Below are 23331 nucleotides of genomic sequence, written 5' to 3'. Positions count from 1 at the left end.
ACATGTGAAAAAAGTACACAAATTGTTCATTGAACTCAGTTCGTTTTGAGAGAACTACAGTATCTCTTGCTTTCAAAGATTTGTGCCATGAGGGTCCCTAATTTAAATGTAGCTGTTCTCTGTATTTCTAATAGTTCCTTGTGGAAGTGGTTCACGTTTTACAGATTCATCCAGTTTTTGGCATGTTCATATGTAGGCTTAATATATATACAGAAAAGTTTTAGTTCACTAGAAGGTTGTTAATAATATGGTCATTTAAAAAAAAACAATTGGCTTTATGAAGTATGCTATAAATATGCAATGCTATTTTGAAGTCAAAGCTAAATTATGATATGGTTACCATTGTCTCTCTGCAATTTTATTTAATCACCTTGCCACGTCACCATGTGTAACACTTTTGCATTCTGTCCTGGTAACAGAATAAACAACACCCTCCCCCTCCCATATTATGAAAAGTAAGTTTCCTTGTTACTACTCAAAGGAAGAAAAACGTTTAATAGTGCTGTTCATCACCTGGCTGCTGATACTTGCATCTGCTGCAGAACTTAGCCTCACGTGCCACATGTTGAGGCAAATGAGAACTTATCTTTAAAAGATTAGCATAAATTATATGATTACAAAGCGTAACCTGCAATACCTTGGGGAAATATTTACACAAGGTGGAACTCCCTTGAAAGAATAACTGTTTAAGTGACTGAATTTGGGAATACAACGCTGTATTAAAATAATGGTGTGTATGTATGTATGTGTGTGTGGTAATACAAAAAAAGAACGTAGTAAAGCAAAGTCTTCCTTGATAATTAGAGATGGTACCAATTCTAAATCATTACCTGGAACTGTCAGGATTTTTAATTATTGATTTCTTATATAATTATTGAAACAAAATCTGTAGAGAGAAATAAAATTCCAGATTATCCTATCTGAAAAATTGGGTAGAATTAGAGATATCTTCATGAGATGCTGTGCAGTGAATATCCTCATGTTAATTACTAGAGACATGAGGAGAGCCATTTGCACACTAGGTAGCTAGGTAACCTTGGACTAGTCACTCTTTCTCAACTTGGCCAGAGTCAACAATTACTTAAACTCACCCCCTCCCCAAAGACATGAAGATGTGAGGCTTTTTGCTCCAGGACAGCTCACTTTTACCCACCTTCTTGTTTTGGCATAGAAGTAATAGTGAAGCACAAAATTGCATCCCTCCCAAATAGGCTGTTTAGGTGGGGGATGCCTTGGTAATGATCATGAAAAAAATCGTGGTTGACATAGGGAAAAGTTGTTTCAGTGCACACTGGGAAACAGTCCTGACCAACCTGACCGATTGTTATACATGATGCCTGTGAAGATTTGTGTACCACTCTGTAATGCAGTGTTTCTGAATTCTGGCAGTGCCCAATTTCCAGAATTCCTCAGCCAACTGTGGAAATTTAAATTTGCACATCTTAAGATTGCCAAGTTTCAGAAACTCTGCTCTAATGGTTATCAGATATTCCTCTGATATTCCTCTGTAGATGACCAGCTGTCATTGTTGTTGGGGTACCTAGAATTAATTCATATTTACTCTCTGTCTCCCTCTCTCCTTCTCTGTATCTTTCTCTTTCTCTGTATCTCTATCTCTCTCTGTCTCATCAGGATGATTCATGTGAACTTATTTGTGACTGTTGAAGGTGGTGTTTTAATTCTTATATTTCAAAGAAGGATCCTTTTGCTTTTTCAGAAAATGTCAGCCTACTTTTTAAATTGTACTGCTTGACGGTGATGACCTTAGTGGCTGCAACGTATACAGTAGCATTGCGATACACAAGAACAACTGGAGCAGTACTGTACTTTTCTTCTACAGCCGTTTGCATTACAGAAGTTATAAAATTATTCCTAAGTTTGGGCATTTTAGCAAAGTAAGTATGAATACTGGTGAGGATAGTCAGATAATACATTTACTTGCTCTTTTCTGATTTCTTTCTTTTAAAAAAACCCTCCCATACTTCCTTGTTATGATTCATATGTACTATATTAGATTTGCTTCCTTAAACAGATTATTTTCCAAGCAAATAGAAACATTCCGGATTGAGTTTTTGTTCTAGATTTTTTTTTTCTCCCAGCAGCTTAATAAATAGGTGTCATCACTCAAATACCTGTTCATTGTTCTGGCTAAAGACCAGGATGTTAGTATGAATTGAATTCTGAAACATGGGAAGAAGTGATTTAGTGCAGGCATGATTTTTGGCACACATCCAAAAAGATCCTGTATTCTTACAAGAGGGCATTTAAAGATTGGCAGTTTATTCATGCTGTTTGTCCTCAATTATGACTTTCTTAGAGCTTTTGAACAAGGCAAACTTAGAGTTCATGTAACCAAAAGAACCTGAAAACAGTCTCAACAAATTTATAACTTTCTATTCTTATTTAGAGATATTTCAGGGCTGCTGCCTTGAATTTGCTGCATATTATAGCAATAGCAATAGCAGTTAGACTTATATACCGCTTCATTGGGCTTTCAGCCCTCTCTAAGTGGTTTACAGAGTCAGCATATCACCCCCACAGTCTGGGTCCTCATTTCACCCACCTCAGAAGGATGGAAGGCTGAGTCAACCTTGAGCCGGTGAGATTTGAACCGTCGAACTGCAGATAGCAGTCAGCTGAAGTGGCCTGCAGTACTGCACTCTAACCATTGCGCCACCTCGGCTCATATTGTACTATGCTGCCTTTGTGGCATACATAGACTGCTGGGCATGACAATATTTAGACAATAATTGTTCCCTTGCTTTGATATATTACCATCTGATGCTTAGATACATCGTACAAATAAACACTCCTGCTTTTTTTTTTCTGTGTGTGCTGAGTTTCTTGAGAAGCCATAATTGAGGAGTCAGTATTGTACTCTCTAGGGATATACATAGGTCAGCAACTTAAATTACCCTCCTTTTTGTCATGGCCATGATGGATGGAGATGATACAGTCTAAATGCATTTTGGAGGGCAATTAGTTGGAGAATGCTGGTGTAAAAGATTTATAATGAATTTTATTCATTCCTCAGTTTTATCAGCTATAAGAACATGCTTCCTTCTCCACAGTCTATTCCCTGAAATTACTTTTTTTCCAATTGACTTAGGCACTGAAAGGAATCCTGAGTGGGAAAGAAAAATAGCATCCAGATGGGGCTGGTGAAAGAATAGGTCCCACAACTGGCCATGTGTCCCTACTTCTCCTAAAATTGGGCATTTGGCATTGTTATCAAGAGAAAGATATTCTGACACCAAGTCTTAATTATCTCTGAAAAGTTTGAGTTATTCTGAAATCAGAGTTTCAATAAGTATAGTTTTCTAAATATCAAGACACCTTGCATGTTTGCCGCCTTAAGTTACTTATAAAATGAGCCGAGGTGGCGCAGTGGTTAGGGTGCAGTACTGCAGGCCACTTTAGCTGACTGTTATCTGCAGTTCAGCGGTTCTAATCTCACCGGCTCAAGGTTGACTCAGCCTTCCATCCTTCCGAGATGGGTAAAATGAGGACCCAGACTGTGGGGGCAATATGCTGACTCTGTAAACTGTTTAGAGAGGGCTGAAAGCCCTATGAAGCGGTATATAAGTCTAATTAAAAAAATATATAAGAAAAGCAGGATAAAAATCTAACAAATGAAATAAATAAATAAAAATAAAACCTTGCTTCTAGGGCATTATGTTTTTTCTTACGTGTGAAAAAGGGAGTAGGTGGTAGCTCTCCTGCTCTTCCCCCACCCTTTCCTGCACAGATAATCAAACTGTACATTATGGAGCAACAGCAAATATGGCTGCCACCGTAATGGATGATAATGGGAAAGATGCTTCAGGGCAGGGAAGACCTATTCAGAATTACTGTAGGCCAATCCAAGTCGTCTGACAGGATAGATTAAGAAGTGTCATGTCCTTTTGCGCTTTCTCAGGAACCATCTGGTTAAAATAAATGCATGTTAGCAAAGTGGGATTCTATCAAGCTCATCTCAGATGGAACTGTTTTCACTGAAACTGCTGGGAAACAACTTTGGCAAAGGGGAAAGTTCTGAGTACAGACCTCTCCGATTTGATTTGATTTGATTTAATGAATTTATAGGCCGCCCAAATCCCGAAGGACTCCGGGCAGCTTACAGAAATAAATTTTAAAAAAGCGAAGAGTTAAAAACGGAGGAAAACAGATTTAAAAAAAACCACATCATGCACCCAGTCTAGTCGGGGCTGGACCTCGGTCATGGAATAGCCAGGTGGAATAGCCAGGTTTTGATAGCCTTTCGGAAGGCCATGAGAGTGGGTAGGGTCCGGATCTCTGGGGGGTAGTTCATTCCATAGGGTCGGAGCAGCTACAGAGAAGGCCCTGCCCCGGGGAGCCGCCAGCCGACATTGTCTGGCTGACGGCACCTGGAGAAGGCCCACCCTGTGCGATCTTATCGGCCGTTGGGAGGTGTGCGGCAGAAGACGGTCTCGCAGATATCCGGGACCTAGGCCATGTAGGGCTTTAAAGGTAATGACCAGCACCTGGAATCGCGCTTGGAGACCGATAGGAAGACAGTGCAGCTCGCGGAGGATAGGTGTAATGCGAGTGTATCTTGGAACACCCAGTATCGCTCGCGCGGCTGCATTCTGGACTAGTTGTAGTCTCTGAACACTTTTCAATGGCCTCTTTCTGGTCAAAGACCGAAATAGACTGACTTTGAACCCACATAATGCCTCTCTACTATAAGAAGTGGCAGTCCTGACTTCCTCTAAGCACCATGATGAGCTGATGCCTTGCTGCCTTTCACTGACTAGCAAGATATTATTAAGAGATTATTAAGATCATCCATATGATTCCACACAGCAGTTCTTCATGAATAGACCAACAGCTGGTTTTAGAGCTGGCTTATGAATGCAGTTTTTCCCCCTGTTTTTTTGTATTTTTTGTAGTTTGTATTCACTTCTATTCTGTCCGTTTATAATTCTTAATAAAATTATTTGGAAAAAAAATAGTAATAGTCCTATTTCTCCTAAAATATTTTCCTTTTTTTATTTTCCTCAGGGAGACTGGAAGCCTGGGTAAATTGTCAATGTCTTTGAAAGAAAATGTTTTAGGCAGTCCTAAAGAATTATTGAAATTAAGTGTTCCTTCGGTTGTGTATGCTGTTCAGAATAATATGGCCTTCCTGGCTCTCAGCAATTTGGATGCCGCAGTTTATCAGGTAACTTGTGATCGATGTTCAAAAGTTGAATCCTTTGCCATATCAGCCAGAAGCAGATGTTCACACATATGTCATTGTCCCAAAAGTGCTTTTCCAAAAGGCAACTGGACTTTTTTTTCCCCCTTGAAGATGTTTCACTTCTCATCCAAGAAGTGAAACGTACTGTCCTGAAACTGAAGAAGCTTCTTGGATGAGAAGTGAAACATCTTCAAGGAAAAACAAAGTTCAGTTGCCTTTTGGAAAAGCACCTTTGGGACAACCATGACCTGGATGACTGAGAATCTCCTTAGATACACATGTGGGTGTTCTTCAGTCAATGGTTGCAGTGTCTAGAGCAGTGATAAATTAAATCTGAATCTGATGTCGAACCTGTTTCTTATGGTGTGCTAAAATTGCTATTGCACATGTGCTATTGCATACGCCCTTGTGCCCACACCAATTCAATCCTCCTCACCCAGCTGCGCATGTATGCATGACAACCCCCCCCCCCCAAGCACGCACGATCCCTCACCAGGCTCCGGAGGCTTTCCTGAATCCTGGCACGCTTGCCATAGGTTCGCCATCACAGGTCTAGGGACATCTGGCACACAAGGACAAGGAACAGCAGTGCTACTGGAAGATGGGTGGTATTATACTTCAACAATTTTTCAGTAAAAATAGTGTACCCTTTTAGCTATATGCTTCCAAAGGAAAAGTCAAGAAAGAAAGATAATAGAAATCTTCCATAAATGAAGTGCTTTAGGTCCTCCATAATTGTGCGAAATTTTGATGTCGTAGGGAGAGAAATTGGTAACTCAATGGGTTGTCTCAACAGTTTCATTACTGAAAAATAACAGGGGAAATACAAAACGTTGGAATATGGGGAAGCGAATGATTAGATTTGCTACCTGGCATTCAGTGCCATATGCAAAATCAAAGATGACCTGGGTGTGCAATTTTGATTGGTGACAACTATATTTGGCATATAAGTAGAATGCTGCACAGCATGCTGCAAAGAAGCGACAGTAACCGTTGATATAATTGGTCCCTTACTGGTAATCAAAACAATTACATTTAACCATATGCTATTAATAATAGTCTGCGTATCATTTGAATGACACAATAATCACTTTTTCCTTGTCTCTACATTAAAAATTTATTTTTGGAAGACTTTTCGCTGCCCTATAGATGGGATTATTCATCTCTGAAATAAGACATGTCTTAAACCCAATGGTTTAGGTGACATACCAGCTGAAAATCCCCTGCACTGCCTTATGTACTGTCCTGATGCTGAACCGCAGCCTTAGTCGATTGCAGTGGTTCTCAGTCTGTATGCTGTGTGGTGGAGTCACGCTGGTGCAGTGGAAGCCAGCTCAGGCTACTAAAGTTCAGGTAAGCTTTCTCCCTTAAATTTCATTTTTGTTATTTGGAAAAAAAATGACGACTTGTACAAAGAACAGCAGGTTTTTAGGGAATGATGAACTGGAAACCTGTGTTCCATGGTTGAATGTTTAACGGAAGTGCACATGCGTCAAGTTATAGTTTTTGCTTTAATATTTAAACATGGGTAAGTTTTTTGGGGGTGCTCCTAGGACAGGGGTGTCAAACTCGCGGCCCCGCAGGCCAGATGCATCACCTGCTGGCCACGCCCACCCCTGGTTTTGCAAAGGGGGAAAACATCACGATACGTCACATGACAATGTGGCGCCCTGAGTTTGACACCCCTGTCCTAGGACGAGAGGACGCCACCTTTTCTCAGTAGAGGCCAGCTATCCCCTGCCACAATTTTTATGGGGGCTGAAACGAGGAAAGAGTGATTTCAGAACTTCCAGGAAGTTCTTATATTACTCTTTGTAGCAATTATTTTTCTTTTCTGACCTCCCTCTTTTTGCCTCCACTGTTTCCTTCTTTCTGACTCTCTTTTGCAAGAAAGCGATAAGTGTGAACTAATAGCAAAAGCTTCTGAATTTAGCTTAAGAGTCTAATGAAATAACTTGATCCCAATGCACCCAAAGGTTTCCAATTCCTGTCTGGGATCATAATAAGCTACTTTACGTGTTACATAAATGCAAAATGAGATCTGGTGGGGAAAAAACAACAACCCAAACAACAACCCAATTTTGTACATAGTTAGTTGGCAATTGGATTCGTTGAATATAATGAGCCGAGGTGGCGCAGTGGTTAGGGTGCAGTACTGCAGGCCACTTTAGCTGACTGTGATCTGCAGTTCAGTGGTTCAAATCTCACCGGCTCAAGGTGGACTCCGCCTTCCATCCTTCCGAGGTGGGTGAAATGAGGACCCGGACTGTGGGTGCAAGTTGCTGAGTCAATTTGCTAAAAAAAAAAATGTAAACTGCTTAGAGAAGCGGTATATAAATCTAATAAATAAATAAATAAATAAATAATAAATTGGAATAAGATCTACAAAAAAATATCTTCACATCCACTCTCTATCCAAAATAGCCAATATTTTCATCCAGAATCAGTTTTACAAATTTGTTTTCTATTACTTCTTTAACAGAATTCAGTTAATCCTTCAAAAACACTGGCTGTGTTCTTTGGAAGATAAGAGTATAGGTAAACGAAATGTTACTTATTTGTCTAATGGTAATGCAAATGACAATAGCCAAAGGACCTAAAGAACAGCAAACCTTACAAAAATAGAAATAAGGTACCTGTGTGCAGTGATTGAGGTGATTCCCTCCTTTAGTCCAGAAGGATTGGGCACTTGACTTGGTTTTCTTGAGATTATATATTTGCAGCATATCCAATGCTGCAGTTCAACTCAGAGGCAAACAGTATAGGGTTGCCCAAATCTGTTCTGGCTTAATGAATTGGGAGTCCTAAGTTTTGAGAAGTAGTTGTTGCCAATGGAGGAGAAATAAATTAATGTTCTTCTCTATTACATCTTTAGATGGAACAGAATCCACTGCTAGGATTCGGAGCGATAGCAATTGCTGTTATATGTTCAGGATTTGCAGGTAATAATAAAGCACAGAACATTAAGCATGGAGTTGGCTTCTCTGATCACTCTTGCTTCCTATTTCATGCTAGTGCTGTTGCTTAACAGTCATTGGAACTTGAATTTTCACTGCTCAGTAACCAGGTTTTAATGTGCAATGTCACATAATCGCATTGCTTAGCGATGACAATCCTGGGGGGGGTTTCCATTGCCATTAGGGTCATTAAGTGAGGACTTCAAATGACCAGGACTTGTAACTTCTTCTTGCCAGGTTCAATATGCAACATCAGTGGAGAAGGCAGTAGAGAAAGTGGAGAAGGCAGTAGAGAAGGTCTCCCACTCACATTGCTCTCTCCCCTAAGGAGCCATCTATGCACCCCACTGCACTCGCACTCACACCCTGTTGCAGTGCGCAGACCCCACCTGCTGGCACCTGCACTATGTGGTAGTACTCAGCCATATGTTTGGTTGTAGTCATGCATGACAGTGCCTACTGTACACTGATATATTTGTATGGTGGTGACCATCCACATGCTTTCTATTTGTAGCATGTGGCAGTGCTCAGTTCCTGCCTGACTGCACATGTGTCACATGACAGCGATCTGCCCTGCTGCACTGGCCTCACCCAGCCCACTTGTGCTCCATAGCTCTGACCTGCCTACTGCAAGCTGCCTTAAGGAAAGTCTTGTGTTGATAGGGACTTGCGACTTTCTGCCAGCTCCACCATTGACTTCACTTGTTGGAAATTTTAGAATTTAGAATTTAATAGAATTTGTATGCCGCCCAATCCCGTGGGACTCTGGGCGGCTTACAGAGCAAGATAAAAACATTTAAAAATTTAAGACTAAAAATACAGTAGTTAAAATTACACACCATCCATTCTATCTAAGTGGGGCTGGACATTAATCAACAGCCCCAGGCCTGCTGGAACAGCCAGATTTTGGTGGCTTTTCGGAAGGCCGGGAGAGTGGTAAGGGTCCGGATCTCTATGGGTAGATCGTTCCACAGGGCCGGCGCAGCTACAGAGAAGGCCCTCCCCCGAGGGGCCACCAGCTGGCATTGTCCGGCCGACGGCACTTGGAGGAGGCCCAACCTGTGAGATCTTATTGGTCGTTGGGAGGTATGTGGCAGAAGGCGGTCTCTCAGGTAGCCAGGTCCTAAACCATGTAGGGCTTTAAAAGTAACGACTAGCACCTTGAAACGCGTTCGGAGACCAGTAGGGAGCCAGTGCAGCTCGCGGAGGATGGGTGTAACATGGGTGTATCTAGGTACACGCAGTATCGCTCGCGCGGCTGCATTCTGGTCATATGACCACAGGGTGCTGAAGATGTTCATAAATATGGGCCAAGCACAAGAAATGTGATCACATGATTGTGGGACGGGATGCAGCAAGCGTAGTTTTGAGGACAGGTCATAACTTTTGGGAATTTGTTGTAAACTTGGAACGGTGGTTGAGCAAGGACTACCTGCACTGATCCTCCCCCCCTTCCCCAGTCTGTGCATTTTGTTTGCAAAATTTGAAGAAAAAAAAACAAAGCCTAGCAAGTTTATCTTGCAGTTTGGGATGTAGAAATGCATCAAATATTTCTACATCAATGTCACTGATGCAAATATTTGATGCATTTCTATACTGTTCATGGTGGAAGTTATGATTCAGCTAGGCTCCTTATTCTGGCTGTCAGAAAATTAAGGCTTTCAGAAAAATCTATGGACCTCCTGGCTTTGGCAGTTAGCCATAAAAGGCTAATAATCTATTCATCTTTAAAATTGATTGATTGACGTGCTTCTTTTCCAAGGTAACTTGCTGATCTTTTGCTACTTTCCTTTCAGGAGTGTATTTTGAGAAAGTGCTAAAAAGCTCTGATACATCTTTATGGGTGAGGAACATCCAGATGTATCTCTCTGGAATTGCAGTGACATTGCTCGGAGTCTACACAGCCGAAGGAGCTCAAGTACTGGAGAAAGGATTTTTTTATGGCTATACGCCATATGTCTGGTTTGTCATCTGTAAGTACTGGCTTTAACTTGTAATTGTTACAAACTGTTAATAGTTTGTGATGTGTTTGTAGTAATCCTACCGTGTTTTCCCGAAAATAAGACCCTGTCTTATATTTTCTTTGTCACCAAAAAAGGTACAAGTTCTTATTTTGGGGGGGAGGGGGGAAGTCATCCACTGACTCACCTCATTTGCCTGTGTCGCCCCCGGCCTCCTTTTCACTGTCAGAGGTTTTCAGGAACTTCTTCAGCTTCGGATAGCTGCAGCCAAGCTTCGCACACCTCGGCCCATTTCTTCTGCAGCCAGCAAGGCTTTCCTGAAAGCCTCTCTAGCCGATAACAGAGCTCTGGATCGATCTGGATCTCTGTTGTAGGCTAGAGAGGCCTTCAGAAAAGGCCTTTAGGAAAGGCCTCTCTAGTCAATAACAGAGCTGGATCTATCCAGAGCTCTGTTATTGGCTAGAGAGGGTTTAGGAAATGCCTCTGTAGCCGATAACAGAGCTCTGGATTGATCCGGAGCTCTGTTATCCACTAGAAAGGCGCTTTAGGAAATGCCTCTGTAGCCGATAACAGCTCCTCTGTTATTGGGTAGAGAAGCTTCAGGAAAGGCCTTTAGGAAAGGCCTCTGTAGCCAATAACAGAGCTCTAGATTGATCCATATCTCTGTTATCAGCTAGAGAGGCCCTTTAGGAAAGGCCTCTGTAGCCGATTACAGAACTCCAGATTGATCCGGAGCTCTGTGTCGGCTAGAGAGGCTTCAGGAAAGGCCTTTAGGAAAGGCCTCTGTAGCCGATTACAGAACTCCACATTGATCTGGAGCTCTGTGTCGGCTAGAGAGGCTTCAGGAAAGGCCTTTAGGAAATGCCTCTGTAGCCGATAATAGAGCTCCGGATCGATTCGGAGCTCTGTTATCGGCTACAGAGGCTTCAGGAAAGGCGTTTAGGCACAGAGTGCTGCAGGAGGTCAGGGAGGCCAAAAACAGAGGGGGGGGGGTTCAGGAGTGCCCTTTTTGACAGGCACAAGCCCTGCAGGATGGTTCTTTGATATTTCCAGGCTGAATCCAGCCTGTGCGCCTTGAGTTTGACACCCTTGTTGTAAGCAAATATGTAAAGAGGGGTAACCTTTGGAGAACAGGTACGTAGGTGCCTTTCAAAATCACACCATGGCAGAATGCCAAAATTCAGTAGTCTATTTTGGGGAAGATGGAAATACAATTAAAAGCAGCTGCATTATACATTTGCAAAGCTCAAGGTCCAGTTTCTTATTAACTCTCCTAGTATTCATCAAAAGGCGTATTTTTTTTTATATTTTTGTTTATTCATGTGGAGATGATCTTGGCAGATAGAAGGCAGAGCCACAGACTAGGCAACAATCAGACAAGTGGCAGCTTAGCCTGCAGAAGAAATCAGGATCAGAAATAAGAAATGTGTCTCAGGAAAGACCCTCACAAAGTTCTTGGACTATAAAGGCAAAAGTGTGGTGACTTTGAGACTTGCAAGATGCTGTTAAAATAACCTTACAATAAAGTTAGAGCTAGTACTTCTGGATGTGCTTCTTTTCTGGACTATCTCGCAAAGCTGACATAAGCTCCAGAGGTGGGTTCCTACCAGTTTGCATCTATTCGGTAGAACCAGTTCGTCAAATCTACCGAACCGGTTAGAAGAGGTTCCACCAGTGGACCCGGAAAGCAGGCCACACCTACAGAAGAGGTTCCAAATTTTTTTGAAACCCACCACTGGTCCTTGGATATGATTATTCTATACTATCATGCTCATATTTATAAAACTCAGTGCCTCTGTGAAGGGTAAGGACGACTACTGCGTTTGTGGTGCAATCAGAACATTCCGTGTGTTGAAGTTGTTTTAACGCAAACCAAAGATGCCTTTTAAAAACAAGTTTGCATCATATTCTTACGCATGCCAGTCCTGTGTGTGAGGTAATTTAAGGTGGTACTGACAAGTGTCATCGGCATCTTCATATCCGGTCACATGGGCAGCAAGCCACTCCCATCCGGTCACATGGGCGGCAAACCACTCCCACAAAGGAGGCCGCACTCACAGAGTAGGTTCAAACAATTTTTGAAACCCACCACTGATAAGCTCTATTTTAGTTCTGTTTCTGCCAGTTATCCTATCCTATTGTCTGTGGTGTATGGAGGCTAAGCAATAAAACAAAAAATAAGCCCCCTACTCCCCCGCCCATGCCAATCCATTGTTTAGATTCCAAATCAGGTTGGGTGGTTATGAGGTAAATACCTATCAACTGCAAATATAATCTTCAGACGTGGCACGACAAAACCGCGCTCGACTAAAGCGCGCCCGATTAAACCACGTCACTGACGTCATCAACAGGGCGACAACAGCGAGCGTGGAGAAAGAAGGGCGCTTTAAATAGCGCTTTGAAAGCAAGCCGATTCAAGTTAAGGTTAGGGTTAGGGTTAGGGTTAGGGTTAGGGTTAGGGTTAGGTTAAGGGTTAGGGTTAGGTTTTGGGTTAGGTTAAGGGTTAGGGTTAGGTTTAGGGTTAGGTTAAGGGTTAGGATTAGGTTTAGCGTTAGGTTTAGTGTTAGGTTAAGGGTTAGGTTTAGGGTTAGGTTTAGGATTAGGTTTAGGGGGGTTAGGTTTAGGTTTAGGGGTTAATTTTAGGTTTAGCGTTTACAGCGTGCTTTTTTCTCCGCGCTGTTGTCGCGCAGTGATGACGTCAGCTACCCGGTTTCATCGAGCGCCCTTTAGTCGAACACAGTTTTGTGGTGGAACCATCTTCAGATGGTGGTACATACTATATTACCCAGTTGTGTTGACACAACTAGTACTCAACAAGAAACTCTCTTGCTCATTCATCCAAATAAATGCTGTAATAGTTCTTTTTACCATGTCAGAATGTATTGTCCTAACCGCATCTCTTTTTTTGCCCTAGTTCTTTCCAGTGTTGGGGGCCTCTACACTTCGGTTGTTGTTAAATATACAGACAACATTCTAAAAGGTTTTTCTGCAGCAGCCGCCATCGTCCTCTCGACGGTTGCATCAGTCATGCTCTTCGGTTTACAAATCAGTAAGTAGCCTTGGACTATTTTGTGCTTTCATTAAATCATTTATGATCCACACTATCATGGGGTAGGTTTCAATCAATGATACATTTCCAAAGTTACATGGTTTAAATTGCTGTTTATCTCCAGCTTTATTCTTCTGCTAGCACCATTTATTTATGCAGCTTCACAAAGAAACTAGTCAGATTATCTTGTCTTGAATTATTTTTTCCAAGGTGATTCCTTCTATAGATCTCTTTCATGTTCAAACATTTTGTCTTTATAAAGTATTTGTTATCGTATTTCATTGATTCCACTGAAAAATATTTTTTCTGTAAGATTGTTATGAAATGACAAGAGTTACAATACAATAGCAGAGTTGGAAGGGACCTTGGAGGTCTTCTAGTCCAACCCCCTACCTAGACAGGAAACCCTATACTGTTTCAGACAAATGGCTATCCAACATCTTCTTAAAGACTTCCAGTGTTGGGGCATTCACAATTTCTGGAGGCAAGCTGTTCCACTGATTAATTGTTCTAACTGTCAGGAAATTTCTCCTCAGTTCTAAGTTGCTTCTCTCTTGATTAGTTTCCACCCATTGCTTCTTGTTCTGCCTTCAGGTGCTTTAGAGAATAGTTTGACTCCCTCTTCTTTGTGGCAGCCCCTGAGATATTGGGGGGGGGGGTTGTTTCTCATACAGATAGTCCTTGTTTAGCAATCACAATTGGGACCAACAACTCTGTTATTAAGGGAAGCAGACTCTTAAGTAGGAAATTAGATGACCATGCATTCCTTTTCCCCCCTTTGGAATGCTCACCCTGGTATTGGGATAATTAACCAGAAGAGAATTCATGTTTAGATTTACATACATTGGCAAGGAAGAGATTACAAGAGAGTTAGCAGGCACACAATGGGGAATACAGATTGAAAACAATGCACTGGTGCCCGCAGGCATGAGCATGTTGTGCAAACAGCTCAGTGCAGTCCCTATTGTGTGTTTGCCTACTCTCTTGTAATCCCTTCATCTCCAATTTCTACAAGAGAGGAGAAAAAGAATAACAACAGGTTAGGCACAGGACAACACTTACTGACTGCAGTGGTGATCGCATAACTGATGGATGCTGCCAATGTCATAAATGTGGGCATTGGCCATGAAATTATTTTTTCGACACCATCATAATTTTGAATAGTCACTGAATGAGGCAGTTGTTAAGCAAGGACTACCTGTATAAGCAAGCTGAATCTTAATATTGCAGTCATGAAGTGAAGGTGAATGTGAAGAATTTCCCCATCTTCTTAAGGTTTCGTCATACTTAAATTTAAGATGAAGTTGGCACTTAACAGAGGTATCTTGGTACTTGCCTTTTATTGATTCTGAGAGGCGCAACAAATACTAAAAAGGACAAGTAGTAAACAAACCGTGTGACTTTATCACATGACCCTTTGTTTCAGCCGGGAAGGACTTCCTGTCCCTTTTCCTATGCCAGCGACCTTCCCAGCATGGTTGATTTCCCATCTGCCCTCTGTGGCTATCCGCTGCTTCCTTTTTCAGAGACCTTCCCAGCATGGTTTACTTCCTGTCCACTCTTTGTATCTGCCTCCCACTTCCTTTTTCAGTGTGTCAAGTACTCAACGATGAGTACTAGGACAACACTTTTATGTCAAAATGCTTTGAGTATCAAATTTGATGAGCTTTGAAACAGTCGAGTATTGAGGTACTCCTGTATTTACTAATATCATGCCTGTCCCAGAGAAGCTGTAAAATGGAAGTAGATTGTAGCAAGATACGAAAACTATTTTCCAGCAGTGAAACACAACCAATAAAACATTTGGAGAATTCATAATCTAAAGCTGCAAACCAGACTTTTTATTTCCAGTGATGAGGCTGTGATCAGCACACTTTCAACGGTGCATTTTCTTTTTCCCTTCCAGCTATAACTTTCTCTCTGGGTGCTCTGCTTGTCTGTGTTTCAATATATCTGTATGGATTGCCTCGACAAGATACAACGAAAATCCAGCCAGCAGAAACAAAAACGTCAAAAGGAAATCTTAGTAATGTGTGATGTCCGTCTTCCATGAAGAATAGAAAAGGCAATACAAAGTAAAAAGAGACGGTTTGTATGCCTGTCCCCACCCCGGATTTTCTTTTTGAATGAAATCCTTCAATTCCAATTCATGGAAAGCTTCTGATGGGACCGAAAATGAAGCTGGTTATTCATTGGGTGAAAATCGACACTGGAGGAAGATTCTTCGCTAATCTGTAGAATCTCACTTTTCCTTATAAACTTTGGTCTTTTACTATTGAAGATGCCTTGTGTGGAAAAGAAGGAATGGAAGGCACCCTTACACATAAATAGGGAGATGGTCATGGAATTTCCTCCTGTGCTGTAACATTTTATGTAGGCTTTGTTGCCGGAAATGCTTGTGGTTGCAAGGATAAGGATAAAAGGATAATTCAAATTTAAAAGTCTTTTTCTCCATGGATACCTGACATGAAGATCTAGCCAAATGCTATACTCCTTTAACAATCAAAATCATAGTTGCAATAGGAAAAACACAGTTGTGAGATAGAAGAATGCTGTTGCTGGAGCTTTAAAACTGAAAATGGTAATTTATTTTTTAATATCCCCAGGATCGCTACTTTTTGAAAAACCACAAGGAAGGAAAAAAAATACTGTGATTTCTTTTAAGAATTTTCTATTGTAAAAGGGAAGGGGATAGAGCACTGTACATACATTTACTCCTGCATTGAATTAACTGATAAATACATACATACATACATTCTTGTGCAGTATGGCTAGTGTGTGCACTGTTACGATTTGTTTTTTTTTTAAAAAAGACATTTGATTAAAAAGGTTTTAGAGAAAGGGAACAAACCCTATTGATTAAATATCATTTAGGTTTATATTTACTGATTTTTCTCAACTCACTTTTCTACTGGAATCGTTGAGAGGTAAATATTTTTAAAGCTTTTAGCAGGTTTTCTAAAACGAGGTTTTAAGAAATGAAAATGCATGATTTCTATAAATGGAGGTGTTAGAGGGAACCAATCAAACTAAGACTTATAGAGTCTGATAAATCAGATGTCAAGAAGTGATTTTCAACCTTAAAGCCAGCAAGTGTAATGCATGATTTCTGTAAATGGAGTTGTTACAGAGGGAACCAATCAAACTAAGGCTTATAGAGTCTGATAAATCAGATGTCAAGAAGTGATTTTCAACCTTAAAGCCAGCAAGTGTAACTACTTCCAATTTTGTCATGAACACAGCTTAAGAGTTGTTCTTTTTTTTTAAGGCTGTCTGAGTCTAAATGAAATGATTGGTCTTACTTTGCCCAGAATTTGGAGGAAGTCATTGTGATATTGTAAAAGTGCCTCACCCAACTTTTGGGGAGGGAAGGAAAAATCTTAAGACAAAACCTTTGGACAACTGAATAGTTGAAGGGGCGGGGGGAAGGTAACATGGAAGATAGATTTTGAATACCATCTGCTGATGCTGTATACAGGTAGTCCTCAACTTATAACCATTTGTTTAATGACTGTTCGAAGATACAGTGGCACAGAGAAAAGTGACCTGATTGTTCATTGCAGCATCCCTGTGGTCCACATGATCAAAATTTGGGATGCTTAGCAACTGGCATGTATTTATGACGGTTGCAGTGTCCCGTGGTCATGTGATCACCTTTTGCTGACCTCTTGACAAGCAAAGTCAATGGGGAAGCCAGATTCACTTAACAACCATGCTACTAGCTTAACAAATCACTTAACAATTGTGGCAAAGAAGGTCGGAAAAATGGTGCAAAACCTACTTAACCCACTCTTGCTTAGCAATGGAAATTTTGGGCTCAGTTGGGACCGTAAGTCAAGGACTACCTGTAGTTATTTATAGGGCATTTGGAAGAAAAAGGACAACAGAACATGGGAATAAGTGCAGACAAACCACATGTGGAAGCCCTTTTTGCAGAGATTACTGGGAGAAAATACCGGTAAGTAAAAGTTACTGTCATTAGCCATTACTCTCCACAGAGAAGAAACTTCATCGTAAAAGACCGTTGGCTTACCTGAACGGTCGTTCTCGGGGCACTGCGAAGAGAGCCCAAATGCTGGGTTAACACAGCCTATCTGCCCTTGGACTGAGTGATGATTTTCTTGACCACGCCTCCCTTTGCCTGCACATGCTCAATTCGAAAACGAAGGAACCGTCCTGTAATCAATTACAGTCAATACAGCCACATCGTTCAAATACAAACACCCGGGTGGGTTTGGGCTCTCTTCGCAGTGCCCCGAGAACGACCGTTCAGGTAAGCCAACGGTCTTTCTCCAGTGCACTGCTCAGAGAGCCCAAATGCTGGGACATGCCCAAGCTATTGAGTCCCAGGGTGGGGAAGCGCCGAAGCCTCTGGCATTTCAGCCACTCTTTGTAATACTCTTCTGCCAAAGGAGGCTTCGGCTGAGGCAAAGGTGTCAATCTTATAGTTTCTAATAAAGGCCGTGGGGGAAGCCCAGGTGGCCGCTCTACAAATGTCTAGGATAGAGGCCTGGGTTGCCCAGGCTGCAGACGTTGCAGCGCTCCTGGTGGAGTGAGCGGTGATTCTTCTCGGAGCCGTCTTGCCCTGGTGCTCATATGCCAGTTTGATGCAAGCACGTAGCCAACGTCCCACAGTGTGAGAGGAGACCTTGCGGCCCAGGGACGCAGGGAGGAAGGAGACAAAGAAAGCCTCTGACCGGCGGTAGTCCTTTGTTCTCTTTACATACGTGCGCACGGCCCGTCTCACGTCCAGCTTGTGCCACTCACGCTCCTTAGGGTGAGAAGGATGGGGACAGAAGTTGGGCAAAATAAGTTCTTGAGTCCTGTGAAACAGGGAGTTAATTTTCGGAGCAAATGACGGATCAAGTCTCAATATTACTCTGTCCGGGTGAACTACGCACAAATCCTCCCTGACAGAGAGCGCAGCAAGCTCGGCTACCCTGCGAGCGGATGTAATGGCCACCAGGAAAGCGGTTTTGATGGTGAGGTAGCGCAGACTGGTCTTTTTCAAAGGCTCAAATGGGGCTTTGGTCAGGGCCTTAAGCACAAATGGAAGATCCCATGACGGATACCGGTGAACAGTTGGAGGGCTGATGTTCGCTGCTCCCTTGAGAAAGCTCTTGATCTGGGGAAGCTGACTCAGCGAGCGAGAGGAGCCCTTTGCCAGGATGGTAGACAACGCTGCAACCTGGCGTCTGAGGGTGCTGACTGCAAGGCCCTTATCCAGACCCTCTTGCAAAAAGTCTAGGGTCTGGGGGATCGAGGCTGAGGAGGCCTCTATGTTCCTAGTCTTGCACCACCGTGAGAAGGCGGCCCAGGTGGCATCGTAGATTCTAGTCGTAGAGGGCTTCCTGGACGCTTGGATTGTTCGAATGACCTGGTCAGAGAATTTTTGCTTCCTCAGGAGCTCCCCTTCAAGTGCCAAACGGCTAGCTGCAGCCACTGGGGCTCCGGATGGGTGATGGCCCCCTGGCTGAGGGCAATCTTGTCCCGGGGGATTCTCCAAGGTCTTTGAACTGAGAGGCTGACCAGGTCTGCGTACCAGGGCCTTCTGGGCCAGGAGGGAGCCACCAGAATGAGGTCTGCCTTTTCGGTCAGGAGCTTGTTCACCACTTGAGGGATGAGCGGAAGTGGAGGGAAGGCATACAGAAGTCCCTGAGGCCACGCTGACCTCAGAGCATTTGTTCCCTCCGCCTGGGGCGAGTGGTAGCGACTGAAGAAGCGTGGGAGCTGTGTGTTGTTGTGTGTGGCAAACAGGTCTACCTGTGGCTTGCCGAACCTCCTCACGATCTGCTGGAACAGGTCCGGGTGCAGGCGCCACTCCGAGTGGTCGATGCGTTGGCGGCTCAGCCAGTCTGCTTCCCGGTTGCTTACGCCGGAGATGTGATCTGCACTGAGAGAAGCCAGATGACGTTCCGCCCACCTGCCCAGCGCTTCTGCCTCGAGCATGAGGGCCTTTGATCGAGTGCCCCCTTGCCGGTTTATGTGCGCTTTTGTCGCCACATTGTCTGTCATCAACAGTACATGAGCCCCTCTTACTAGAGATGCGAACTTTCTCAGCGCTAGGCGAGCTGCCCTCAGTTCCAGCCAATTGATGCTGTGGGCGGCCTCCCTCTGAGTCCATCGGCCTTGGGCTAGGTGGCCCTGACAGTGGGCGCCCCACCCCAGGAGGCTGGCATCCGTGGTGACAACTAGTCTCTCCGGCTCCTTGAACAGGCAGCCCTTCCTGACTGCCTTGGACCTCCACCATGCCAGAGACCGGATCACCTTTCGTGGGAGCCGAACCCGCCTGAGTGAGTTGCTGTTCCTGGCCCTCTGCACTGGCAGCAGAAACCACTGCAGCTCCCTGGCGTGAAGGCGAGCCCAGGGAACCACCCCCAGGCACGAGATCATTATCCCCAGGAGCTGGGACAGCTGAATGATGGGTACCGACCTGGCAAGGCTGCAGTGCTTCACTCTGCGTCTCAGGTTCGACAGCCGGTCTGGCGAAAGAAATACCTGGCAGGAGGTGGAGTTGATGACCGCACCCAGGTGCTGTATACAGGTGGATGGTCGGAACTGGCTCTTCTCCATGTTGACAGAGAAGCCATGGTACTGCAGGGTCTGCACAGTTAGAGAAACATCGCGGTGTGCCTGCTTGGTGGTGAGAGAGTGAATGATTATGTCGTCTAAATAACATTCCAGACGAACCGGATGGTTGCGGAGATGAGCCGCTAGCACTGCCAGAATTTTGGTGAATGTTCTGGGCGCAGATGATAGCCCGAAGGGAAGAGCCCTGTACTGGAAATGCTTCCCTTCCGCGTAGAACCTCAGGAACCGCCTGTGGGCCACATGGATGGGGACATGCAGGTAGGCCTCTTTGAGATCTATTGATGTCAATAGGTCCCCCTCCCTCACACAGCCCAGGATGGAGTGGAGTGACTGCATCTTGAACCTCTTGTAAGCCAGATGCTGATTTAGGCTCTTGAGGTCCAAGATGGCCCTCCACCCCCCTGAACTTTTGGGCACTAGGAAGAGGATCGAATAGAAGCCCCTCCCCTGCTGATCCCTGGGGACTGGCTCTATCGCCTCTATCTCTAGGAGATGGCAGATTTCTGCCCTCATGCGTTCCCTCTTTTCTGGGTTCCTGGGGGTAGGACAGCGGATAAACTTTCTTTGGGGAAAAGATAGGAAGTCCAGGAGAAGGCCCTTGCGAATGGTGTTGAGGACCCACTTGTCCGATGTTATCTCCTCCCACCTGTCGGCATACAGCCGTAGCCGACCCCCGATGGGGGGATCCCTGTGACCGTCACTTTCCCTTACGAAAGGGCCGGGATCCACCACTGTTGTTTCCTCCTCCTCGGAATGGTCTCCGAAAGGAAGACTGGGATTGGTTGGCACGAGCCCCGAAGGATCTGTCTTGGTGCCTATCCCCCCCTGCCTGAAAGGGCCTCTGATAGGAGGAAGGGTGAGAAGATTGCCCTGTTTCCTGGCTCCTGTAGGGTCTCTTACGAAAGGACCCCGCCCCTTTCCGGTCACCCCTTTTAAAGGTTGCCGGAAGGATCTTGCGTTTGTCCTTGGTTTCGGTGACAAACTTGTCCAGGGCCTCTCCAAACAGAAAGCCCCCTTTAAATGGGGCCGATGCCAGCTTCCATTTAGCCTTCATTTCGGCCTGCCAGTGCCTGAGCCATAGGAGGCGGCGGGAGGTGATATTGGAAGCTAGAGCTCTGGAAGAGAATTTTGCTGCTGTCAAGGTGGCATCCGCCAAATACTCGACAGCGGTAATAATCTTGGTTAGCTCATGGCGCCACCTAGATTTCCTGGGCGGGGGTCTGGACCTGAGTTGGCGCAGCCAGAATAGGGTGGCCCTAATAAAAAAGGAGGCAGAGGTGGATGCCTTGATGGCCCAGGCAGACGCCATGTGTGTTTTCTGACATGCCTTTTCTGACCTCTTATCTTCTGCCTTAAGTCCCTCTAGGAGCTCAGCTGGCAGGTTGGAATTGGAAGTTAGAGACACGACTGGGGCATCTACTTCTGGGAATTTGAGGATTTCCTCCATTTTATCTTCTACTGCATATAGAGTTCTATCCCCCCCACTGGGGTTGGTCAGGGTGCCTGGCTGTAGCCACTGGCGCTGTACCGCGTCCATAAATAGGTCTGGCACAGGAATAACCTCGGGGGTTTCTACTGTCTCTTTGAACAACCCATGCTTAAGATCCTTGGAAGTGGAAGCCTGAGAGGCCTCAGGTCTGGAAGTGGGGCCTAACTCTGTGGCCGTCATGGCTTTGTGCAAGATAGACTTGAATAATGACGGTTGAAACAGGCCAGAGAATTTTGGCTTGTCAGGGGTGGGGTTTTCGTCTTCAGAAAGGGCGAAAATCTCCCCTTCTTCCTGCTCAGAACTTGATAACCCAGAGTGAGAGGGGCTTGAAGATGGGGAGGAGGATACAGGCTCCTTAGAGGTGGAGGCCCTAGGTTTGCGTTTCTCCTTTGGGGCCTTGCCCTTGCTAGAGCCCTTGCGCTTAATGCCTTCAGCTATCCCTTGGGAGATGGCTAAGGCAATTACCTCCCTCATCTCATCCGAGAGAGCAGAACTTTTCCCCCTTTTTTTTTTTTTCTTTTGCTTACTGGGCCTGCGCTGGCTAGGCCTGCCTGAGCTGGATCCACCCTTCCCAAGGGGGGAATTCTGGACAGAATCTCGTTCCTCTCCGATGGAGGAGCTAGGGGAGTCGGGGTACCCCCAAGATGCTTCAGGAGATGGATCCCTGGATGCATAGTTATCCCCAGACAAGAATTCACTGTCCCCGGGGGATTGGGCCTCACGATCAGGGGAAGCTGACTCCCTGCTGCGACGGTCTGGGCTAGGTTCTGGCTGAAGGGGCCTTGAAACCTCCCTGGGATCCACTGTGGCTCTTGGAGAAGACCTTTCAAGTGAGCCTTTGTGCCCTTTGCCTTTATTTACAGAGGGATCCAGCTTGCAGCGCTTGCTGGAGGGCCCCACCTGATCCCCTAAGGCCTCCCTGCATTCCTCAGCCATTTCAGGTCCCCACGAGGCCTGGGAGATAGCTGGAGCTGGGATGGGCACGCGCTGGCCTTTGCAGTCCAAAAGCGCTGGCAGAATCTCCAGGAGGGAAGGGCCGCCTTGGGGTCGGATTTCCTTCCTCCCACCGCCCTCGGTTCCCCGAGACTTAGCTTATTTTCCGGAGGGAGAGGCTAGCTGGCTTCCCAGACTAGCCCCCAGCCTCCCCGCGGCGTTCTGCAGTCGTTGAGGGCTCGCTGAAGCTCCGTTGGCTGGCTGGGCTCTTCTTGCTGCCTTGTTCCTAGCACGCTCTGAGCTCTGCCGCTCTGCCCGGTGAGTCGGAGCGATCCAAAATGGCGGGGGGTGCGCACGCAGCCGCTTCCCGCTCTTTCCAGCCCTGAAGGTGTGCGAAGACTCCAGCCGTCGCTGCTGTTGCCGGGCAAAATGGAGCAGGCGAGGGAATCCTAGCAATCCGGCTCACCTGCTTTAGAGCCTTCTCAGAGCCTTGCTGGATTTTTCCTCCCCCTGGGACGCCCCTGTTCCAACAGGGAACTTGGTTTATCCCACTAACTACTCCCTTGCTAGCCAGCCCCCGCTGTGCAAGCCTTTGCAACCCCCTGCAGTGCTTGCAATTAGCAACAGCAGGGAAAAACCCGGCAGCCCTTCTCTTAAAGCGACGGAAGCCTCACTGGAGGCAAATAGACAGACCTGATGTAGAAGCGTGATTTCCTCTATCTGAGAATTTAAACGTGGTCCAAATTGGGAAACTTTTTCCAGCCTTTCTGCTCTTAGACTGGAGCTCTCCCAAAACAGCCCTAACTCGGGCGGACTGAGTTTTCGAATTGAGCATGTGCAGGCAAAGGGAGGCGTGGTCAAGAAAATCATCACTCAGTCCAAGGGCAGATAGGCTGTGTTAACCCAGCATTTGGGCTCTCTGAGCAGTGCACTGGAGAACCTTTTATTTGTTCTGCACCTCTGTACTTTTTTCTGTATTGTCGTAAGAAAAAGTACAATTGTAAACTTGATAGCGGATGCTTTATTTTTACAGTGGAAATAGTATGGAGACATTTTTTTCTGGGAATAGAGGTAGCTCAGTTTCGCAGGACACACCTCACAATCAGATTCTTTTTGGGAGATTAGTGTCGAGGTTTTCTACAAACGTT

The 23331-nt window shown here is 44.9% G+C and overlaps 2 protein-coding genes across 3 annotated transcripts in view; one reads left to right on the top strand and one right to left on the bottom strand.

Moving 5' to 3' along the window:
* The window catches only part of SLC35A1 (solute carrier family 35 member A1), a 29094-nt gene that overhangs the window by 1014 nt on the left and 4749 nt on the right, over positions 1-23331 (top strand). The window contains exons 2-8 of the mRNA XM_087718776.1: positions 1718-1895; positions 5026-5185; positions 6404-6556; positions 8079-8145; positions 9957-10133; positions 13036-13170; positions 15077-17128. Of these exons, the coding sequence (XP_087574902.1) occupies positions 1718-1895; positions 5026-5185; positions 6404-6556; positions 8079-8145; positions 9957-10133; positions 13036-13170; positions 15077-15207 (1001 nt within the window). The 3' untranslated portion in view covers positions 15208-17128. The remainder of the gene's footprint in view (positions 1-1717; positions 1896-5025; positions 5186-6403; positions 6557-8078; positions 8146-9956; positions 10134-13035; positions 13171-15076; positions 17129-23331) is intronic.
* LOC148045165 (uncharacterized) lies at positions 17365-20327 on the bottom strand. Of its 2 annotated transcripts, none has more exons than XM_087718767.1 (2): positions 19604-20327; positions 17365-19058 (listed from the first exon to the last, which is right to left on the bottom strand). In XM_087718767.1, exons 1-2 carry the CDS (start codon positions 20272-20274, stop codon positions 17507-17509), a joined length of 2223 nt encoding a protein of 740 aa, XP_087574893.1. In that variant the 5' UTR covers positions 20275-20327; the 3' UTR covers positions 17365-17506. The 2 variants fall into 2 exon arrangements, with proteins under 2 accessions (XP_087574893.1, XP_087574894.1); XM_087718768.1 differs by having other exon boundaries at positions 17365-19063; positions 19604-19985.

This window comes from Thamnophis sirtalis, unplaced genomic scaffold, assembly GCF_051295495.1.
Source record: "Thamnophis sirtalis isolate CommonGarterSnake01/CBP01778 unplaced genomic scaffold, rThaSir2_p1.2 scaffold_6, whole genome shotgun sequence".
Classification (NCBI taxonomy): domain Eukaryota; kingdom Metazoa; phylum Chordata; class Lepidosauria; order Squamata; family Natricidae; genus Thamnophis; species Thamnophis sirtalis.
Note: the sequence above shows the minus strand (reverse complement) of the source record. Positions and strands in the feature narration are given on the sequence as shown.

Bases quoted from the DNA above. Each gene is read 5' to 3' on its own strand.
- LOC148045165 (XM_087718767.1), bottom strand. From the start codon at position 20,274: ATGAGGGCAGAAATCTGCCATCTCCTAGAGATAGAGGCGATAGAGCCA. The intron at 19,059-19,603 runs GTCGGTACCCAT...CTCTCAGTGCAG, and splicing joins AAGCACTGCAGCCTTGCCAG to ATCACATCTCCGGCGTAAGC.